This window comes from Oxyura jamaicensis, chromosome 12, assembly GCF_011077185.1.
Source record: "Oxyura jamaicensis isolate SHBP4307 breed ruddy duck chromosome 12, BPBGC_Ojam_1.0, whole genome shotgun sequence".
In the NCBI taxonomy this organism is placed as follows: Eukaryota; Metazoa; Chordata; class Aves; order Anseriformes; family Anatidae; genus Oxyura; species Oxyura jamaicensis.
The window spans coordinates 12,830,690-12,838,883 of record NC_048904.1 but is presented as its reverse complement, the minus strand read 5'-3'; the positions used below and the strand labels follow the sequence as shown (position 1 = coordinate 12,838,883).

General features: G+C 47.7%; 1 protein-coding gene across 1 annotated transcript; it reads right to left on the bottom strand.

Moving 5' to 3' along the window:
- Nucleotides 1–1,021: 1,021 nt before the first annotated feature.
- Nucleotides 1,022–8,194, bottom strand: KCTD6 (potassium channel tetramerization domain containing 6). Its single transcript, XM_035337977.1, has 3 exons — nucleotides 8,130–8,194; nucleotides 3,617–3,725; nucleotides 1,022–2,423 (listed from the first exon to the last, which is right to left on the bottom strand). The coding sequence occupies exons 2-3, from the start codon at nucleotides 3,641–3,643 to the stop codon at nucleotides 1,737–1,739; spliced, it is 714 nt and encodes a 237-aa protein (XP_035193868.1). The 5' UTR covers nucleotides 3,644–3,725; nucleotides 8,130–8,194; the 3' UTR covers nucleotides 1,022–1,736.

The following is an 8,194-nucleotide window of genomic DNA, read 5'->3' as shown; positions in this document are numbered from 1 at the left end:
TCGCTTCTCTAGTTATTATACTTCATAATTATGAAAAGTCAGGTTGTTCTGGGCCCATCATTAACTTGCTATTAAATGAAGTTTTGCAAACACCTTGTGATTATAATTCAACGACAGCTAACACAGATATTTCTTACCATATGTTGCAGGCAGGAAACAACTATTTTTCCTGAGCTTCATCAGTTCAACTTTTCTTTTCCACCTCTGGAAGAATGAAGCTCTTACTGTCACTTCCTACAAAAGTCAAAATCCCTACAATGTATGAAGAGGGGAGACAAAATATGGCAGAGGAATACACACTGAGACAAGACTGACTGAGAGCTGGGATGCAAGGCTTCAGGCTTCACGAGCCAGCAACAGCCGCAAAACTCCAGACCCCCATTTTAGATCCCCAAAGAGCTATGGTCCACACAGCCCAGAAATGAAAGCAGCTGTGGTAATAAACACTTGTGACAAGAACATCACAGGCGAACATGATCCATTCAGTCAAAACAAACATCAACTCTACTCCCAACAGCATTCACGTTAGAGCGTAACCAGAAGTACTACAAATAATGGTGCCAAAGTGCCCAAGAGAAGCAGGAATGGCTACATGAAATTAGGAAAGAACACAGAAACTGAGTGCCTTGGATCAGCATCAGAAACAGTACTTCAGTTAAAATACAGAATCATATATGTATGATACCTACAGCTATTAGATAAATCACTGAAACTGGGTAACACTGGCTAGTAGCTACAAGTATTTAGTCTCTGTGTTTCCTCTGTCCCCATCCCTGTAGTCCTTATAAATACTTGCCATCCTTCTGTTGGTCAAAGTGCAAAGTTTTCCAAACCTAAGATTTTTTTTCTGTAATGAGGACAGGTGGATCAACTGATTAAGATAAAAAGGAAGAAAGTATGTCAGTAATGGAGGAGAACGGAGCCCTACCAGAGCATCTGCACTACTCTGAAGCACCGAATAACATGCTTTGGTGGTTTTATAAAGCACAGAGTTCTAGAAGACAAACAAAATACAAAATAGTATTCTGTATTTCACATTTTTATTAGCTTCTTACTGGCAGGCATTACACTTGGGAGTAATATTGCACCAGGCATTAAAAATAAGAATTCTACCACAGGGACATTTTGCACTCAGAATCCAATATAAATATTTCTAATCATATTTCCATGGCTACAGATAATATTTGGTTGCTTGATTTATATGCATAGAAGGAAACAGTTGTCATAACTGTAAGAAACTGTACTTATCAAGTACTTTTAAAGGGTGGGATTTGTTTTTGCAGAATATTACAATACTGTTTATTGATTTAAAAACTAAATTAGTCTACATGATAGCAGCTTTTCCCCATCTGCCTCTTAAATTCTGTTTGTTTCTTGCTCCCAGTGGTGTAGCATTAGATGGATTAGAAACCGTTTAAAGAGAGGTAATTTTAGCACTTTAAGTTGCGTCAGAGAATTGTGTTAATGACACAAAATACCCTATTGTACTAATTCTTCAGACTCCCTCTTTCAAACAAAAAGGTGTCTTGACTGAACAGGCACATGCATTTTTTTTTTCTGGACAGGACAAAAGGACAGAGCTGCTAGAGAATGAAACTCCTCCAGTCCTTAATGATAAACAATAAATACTCGTATAAAAAAAGACCACATTGTTGCTTTAGTCAAAATCCAGGCTCTCTTGGGTTTACTGTTCAATTAAGTTGCTAATCACTGAAATGGCTCCTGCGGAGTCAGAATCAGTCATCTGTTTTCCGTGCCAGTCTACAGAAAGTCCAGTTATGCTCCACTGTGTTTTCATTGGCACGCTCGCTCATATGATGAACTCTGGTGTTCCTGATCGTGAAGCCTTGCTTTGTGATGTACTCCATCAGATGGACTCGAAGTGACACTTCTTGGTGGTAGTCACAAGGCCCGAAAGTGAAAGAAACCTGGCAGTCCCTGGTGTCCATCATATGCTTATTCCACTTGGTGAAGTGGTTTGAAATGCCCTCCAGTAAGGAATGGACTTTTGTGGTGATAGTGAGCTGCGTGATGATTACAGCCACCGGGTTGGAGTACTTGGACAGCTTGCGGGTGCTGGACAGCTCCACCACCTCCTCGAAGGTATCCACAGGATACAGAGGCTTGGGGTCATTGAGACACTGAATGAGTGGTTCGATCTGATAGAAGTCCGCCTCCTTCCGAAGCAGGTCAAACTCCTTGAAGTCCAGTGGCAAAGTTAGCTCTGAGGTCCTTAAAAAGTTAAGAACGTAACGGAAAAGTGGTCCATCCCTGTCAATGAAGTAATTGCCCTGAGAGTCCCTGGCGGTGGGGAAGTCTCCCCTGAACATGGCCCCAAGCATCGAGTCAGGATATCTCGTTAGAGTGGTGAGGGATGTCGTATACATGTGTCCACCCACATTTAGCGTGACTGGATCAGTCATCTAGAAAGAGAGAAAGCGCAGAGTTTGTCAAGCCACAGTGAGAAGACTCAATCACCTCACCAACACACATGGCAAATGCTGTTTGAGAACTGCAGGCTCCAGGAAGAATCTCGCTTCTCCCATATGAAGCCTTTAAGCGGTGTTCAAACCTGAGCAAATCCAAGCCACCCAGCAACAGGGCACAGCTGGCAACTAGACAGGATCACACTTAACATTCAGAAAGCACATTTCCAGAATCCTTTAGAAATCTTAACAACTGAGGTACTGTCACAGAATTACGTTTTGCATTTGGACAAGTTTTTTTCCTATTTTACAGATGGGGAAATGAAAACAGAGACATTTCCTGAAGAACACATTAATCTGAATGAGGTCCATCAGCGCTCCTTACTTTCAAAATCTGTCACTCGTTCAAGAGGAAGAACAACAACAACAAAAATGAGTTGAACAAGTCCCAAGCCTCTTTTTTCTCCCTCAAAAGAGGAAGACAGTGCAAGTTTAGGCACAAGACCAAGAGCTCACAATCAAAGTAATCGATGTATTGGTTAAGAGGCATCATTAAAACAAGCAAACAAAAATCTTCCAGCTTTTAACCCTCAAACGAAACATTTATTTGAAAATGAGCATACTGCATAGAAGAGGGGGCAGAGCACCAAGCTGGTCTGCATCAGCTTCCAGATAGCACATGAGGAAGCAAGAGAGAAAGGAACATAAATCCCATCTGGCCACCAATCCTAACAATCAGGACTGAGGCCAGCCAGAGAAAAAGAGACATATGCATGGCAGCAGAATGTTTAGAGAATGAGAAGAGGAGAAAAATAAGATGCATTTGTCTGGTTTAGGACAGGATTTAAAGGAAAAATATTTTTCCTTATAAATAACATGATGAAGTCCTTAAAATTATACACAAGAAGCACAAACTACTTTCAGGTTTTGTGTGTTAGGAAAATGGCAACAACGAGCTTAACAGTCAGTGAAGGACTCACTGATTTTTGCTAGGAAATATGAACAGGAGCACTCCCCACAAACAGCACGTGAGGGGAAGCACTCTAGTTAGATCCTCTAACACGCGGTTTTTCTTCTCACATAACTGAAACTCTGGATCTACACAAGACAGATCTGCAAGGATTCCTACCTCGAGCTCTTGAAAGCCCAGTCGTGCAGCTCAGCACACACATGTACACGGGATCACTTACCATATATCCCCAGTCTCCATTATCCATCTGTTCAATTGCTTGAACCGTGGTACTCCAAGTTTAACAGAAGGTTGTTGAAAGGATACGCAGCTCACCTCCTATTATCTCCCTGCAGGAGAAAGCACACACAAAAACACAAAACAAACAAAACATGGCAGACTAAGTATCTACAAGAACAACCAAGGGGAATGCTTTCTAATCAAAGGCAGGCTCTCTGCCAGGAGAACATTCAGCTACAAAGCCACATTAGAAGCAGAATCTGCAAACGAGCTTTTCCCTGCGTCTCCCTCCACACTACCACAGCACTGCCTCCAGAGCACACAGGGAGCCACTCTGCTGGCTGTTCTGACCATCCCAGACTTGTTAAACAACACGCAATGTGCCCCTGAGGATAATATATATTTACAAACGGACTACTTTTCACCTGGAAAACTGAGCACTTTGAAAGACAAGTGTCCTTTTCCCAATTAAAAGAGTTTGTTTATTCGCCGTTGGGGTCATGCACGCGATCCATGAACGCCAGTCAAAATTCCCATGCTCCAGTTTCAAACTGTGCAGAAGAATAAATCAAGCATGAAAGAATGAACAGCAAGAAAAAAAATTCTCACTGCAGAATTAATAATTCAATAGTGGAGAACTGCAATTGATAGCAAGAACATTAATCTACAAAGAAAGCACACGAATGGACTGCACAGACACACACACATGCTTTCGAAAGAAATCTCATCAGGGATGAGCAAGAGGACATCAAACACCCTTTCAACTACGCTCCAACGAAAGCAATTTGAGAAGTGGTTCACACTGTAACTTCCCAGAAGATGCTGACCCGCTGACTTGCATAACAAGGGGACTCTCTCCACACAAGCACTGCAAGGAAAATCCACAGCCCGGCTTCTGACTCGAGGCAGGGGCCGTGAACGAGCCCCGACACCAGCGGAGGCTCTCCAAAGGTGGCCTGCTGACCATGCCAAGGGGCACCCGTGTAGAGAAGCCAGCTGTCAGTAAGCCTGTATTCCCTATCCAGAATCTGCATCTCTGCTGGAACTGCTGAAAATTTAGGTCAGCCTGCTTTAAGTAGGGTGCAGCTTTGCAGTTTTGTTTATTTTTACATCTTAAAGACAACAAAGCTACCAAGGCATCTGCTCCTGTCCCCGGTACCAGCAAACTTCTGCGCACGGACACAGCTAAAAGCAGCTGGAGGATTTAGCTGTGGCAGGGCCCTACGTTCTCAAAAACTGAACGGTTCACGGTTAATTCCCAACCGTTGCCCTTCTCATTCCTAGAAAACAAGGCAAGTTCTGCCGTTCCCCACAGAACAACGCAGCGCGGCCTGCTCTGGGCTCCGCTGCCCTGCCCGCAGCGGTCTCCAGAGGCCAGGCCTGGGGGGCAGCAGCACGGGCACTGCCTCAGCTGCACCTGAGGTATATCAAGAGAAGAAAACACAAAACCACTGCATGAAAATCATGAGGTCAGACAACAGAAGACTAAGGAATTAAGGTACAGAACGAGTCATACCAGGATCCTATTTTTACAAATTAGAGATGGAGCATGCCTCAAGAACGTATACTAAATCACACACCCCCACCAGTAGATAAACCTGGAATGCGAGCTCTTTTGCCAATGTCTGTAATTATCTTTTGAAGTCGTTCAGGTTTTCTCTATTTTGAATTGTCACTTGAGTACAGCTCATTAGCTTTTATCAATAGCCCAGACCCTCCAGATTCCAGTTTCTGGTTTGTTTTTTTTTTCCCCTCCTTTAAGGAACGGGTACTTACAGCTGTTCCCCTGGCCATGCACAACACCAGCATAGCATGAAGATGCATTAAAATCATAGGAGAGAGACTAGCCTAGGTATTTCATTTTCAAGAAGAACACTCACTTGAAGATGAAATAATTCAGCTGGCCAGAAACTTCACTGAGTCCCCAGTGCAGATGAATCAAGACTTTTTTTTCATCAATGACTGTTCAGTGAAAGAAACAGATTCAATTGCCTGTATGACAGCAACTGTCTGATCATGAACTGATCTTTGATCACAGTATTTCTACGTAGCACCACAGTAAGTTACGAGAGCAATTAGCTGAAAGAAACCCAGCCCTCAACACAGAAGTGGCAACGAGAAGTCTCACCGACCTTTGTGTAACGATCAAGAATTGACAGGCACGTACAGACCCACCTGGCAAAGCTCACCGTGGAGCAAAACGCGCAGCACAAACGATGACACAAGGAGGCCATCCTAAAACGCCTGAATGTGACCACAGCTACCCGCTGCTCCCCGCACCAGCCTGGGAGCTCTGCATTTCCAGACAACTTACGGGCAAAAATAGCTCTGTTCAGGTACCACCTGAGATAAGGACAAGCAAACCACATCACAACAAGGGTGGGGAATTCACAATTTGCCTTTCAACAATGCTCCAAATTCTTCCTGAATGAAACGTGGCGATGCAGGGGTGCAGGCAGGCAGACACTCACTCCATCTCCACCCCAGGGCTGGCGACCCCCAGCCAGCGCTGGTCCAGGTCACACAGCACAGCCACCAGGCAGAGAAACCATCCCCACCACAACAAGCAGGCGACACGCGGATGCAGCCCAGGACAGCCTGCCTTTAATAACGACCAGGAATACTTGTGTGGGATGAACCTCAGCTGGACAAACTGCTGACACCGTTTAAGGGCATCGCTCTTTGGTGAGAGCAGGAGCGCATCGATTGTGTCAACCTACAGCCGTGCCTTCATTAAGCTTTTTCTGAGTGGGGAGAAGACATGCAGCGTTACCAGGGTCATCAGAGCTGTCATAGCCCAGCACCAAGCACATCCAGAGCTAGAAATTAGCAGTGAGAGGCAAGTACCTTCGAAGAAAAGCACCCAAGTCATCATTTTATAGTACATGCACCAAATTGGATACCTGCATTCATAAAACACTCACTCTTATTTAATATTTTATGACTCAGAGGATTACAAGGCTATTTACTAGCAACATTACTGCAACAGGTAGTCCCATTAACTTCAGCAGGGCTTCTCCCAGGAACAGCTACTAACGTGCAACCATTTTGCAAGCTGAGATTCAGAGAAAGCAAATGAGAGTCAGCTGAATGTCTGCATCTGCGAACAGACACGCACACGTCCAGGATGGACCTGGGGGTTGCCAGCAGCACTGGGAAGCGTTTTCACTGCTGGGCCCACAGACATCAGTCACACCTGGTCATGGCCACAGGCTGTGTGCTGCACCTGGAGAAAGTCATAGTGCTTGTACCATCATACACAGCTACACCAAGGAGGAGAAACATACCTAGCAGTTAAAAGTCGAGAGGCACATACCACTTGGAGCTGCTCTGAATGCTTTTCAGCCCGTTTTCCCTGAGAGATGTACTGAAGGGTTTATTTGGAGTACTGGTCTTTAATGGACAGTTTGGTAGCAAAATTACAACACAAACTGTTCAACGTCTACACAAACTGCTTAACCTCAGTAGGTATCACAGGTTTCAGGATCAACATTAAGTTGACAGGAACTGTACAAAGCTAGCACTGCATTTATAGGGATAAATACACGTGGTATTTCAAGCTCCTCGCCCACTTGGTGAGCTCCTAGCCGCTGACATTTGGATCCCCAAAGATGAGAAAACGCAAGTCCTGCTCCCAGCACGGCTACGGTGTCAATGGACAACCCCTCATTCCTGAGCCACTCTTAAAATCCAAAGGCAAGTTTTTACTGTAAATCGCTATCAGCGACCCACCTGAACTACCAAAAACTGGGCTGGAAGCACCAGTGCCAGTCCTCCCTGGATCTGCACAGCCAGGGAGCAGCCGGCAGCGCAGAGCCGCGATGATACAGCACCGAGCTGCCCTGGGCACGGTGGCGGCGGGTTATTAAGCCAGTGGCTAGCAAGTCTTCTGCTAACACAGCGGCTACCTTCACCGGGGGAGCATCCCTCCCCCTCCCCACGCCAAGGCACGGTGACTCCCGTGGGTTATTGCAGCCTCGCTCAGCCTTGCTCTCCTTTAGCTCCTTAGGTCAGTGCTCAGCCTCCACCACCGTAGGTGATGGAGACAAACACCCCCCGGTGGCCTCACCTTGAGCCCCGAGCCCCCCGGGACCCCGGGGTAGGTCCCGGTCCCGATCCCGCCCCGCGACCCCCCGGGGACCCCCGCCACCAACCCGCTCCCGCCGGCCTGGCCCCGCGGGGACACCCACGAGCACCGGGGGGTGCGGGGCTGCACCGGGGCAGCGCACGGCGGCTGCACCCCCCCGGGGGCCGTGATTCAGCACAGCCGGTGCCGGGAGCGCCGCGCTCCGCCTGCAGCCCCCAGCGGCCCGGGGCTGCCCCCCGAGGGGCTGCGGGAGCCCCCCCGGCACCTCCCACTGCCCCCAGCCCCCTGCTCCCCGGGGCTGCCCCGGCCCGAGCGGGCACCCGCCGCCCCCCGCGCGAACGGGGACCCGGCCCCGGCCCCGGGCGCTTAGCCCCGCGCCCCCACGATCCCCCCAAGGCTCCGCGGCCCGGCCCGGCCCCGCACTCACGGGCGCAGCTCCCGGCTCCACGCAGGGCCCGGCGGCGGCGGCGGCGGCGGCGGCGGGGGGGGGGG

Bases quoted from the DNA above. Each gene is read 5' to 3' on its own strand.
- KCTD6 (XM_035337977.1), bottom strand. From the start codon at position 3,643: ATGGATAATGGAGACTGGGGATATATG. The intron at 2,424-3,616 runs GTAAGTGATCCC...CTCTCTTTCTAG, and splicing joins ATGGAGACTGGGGATATATG to ATGACTGATCCAGTCACGCT.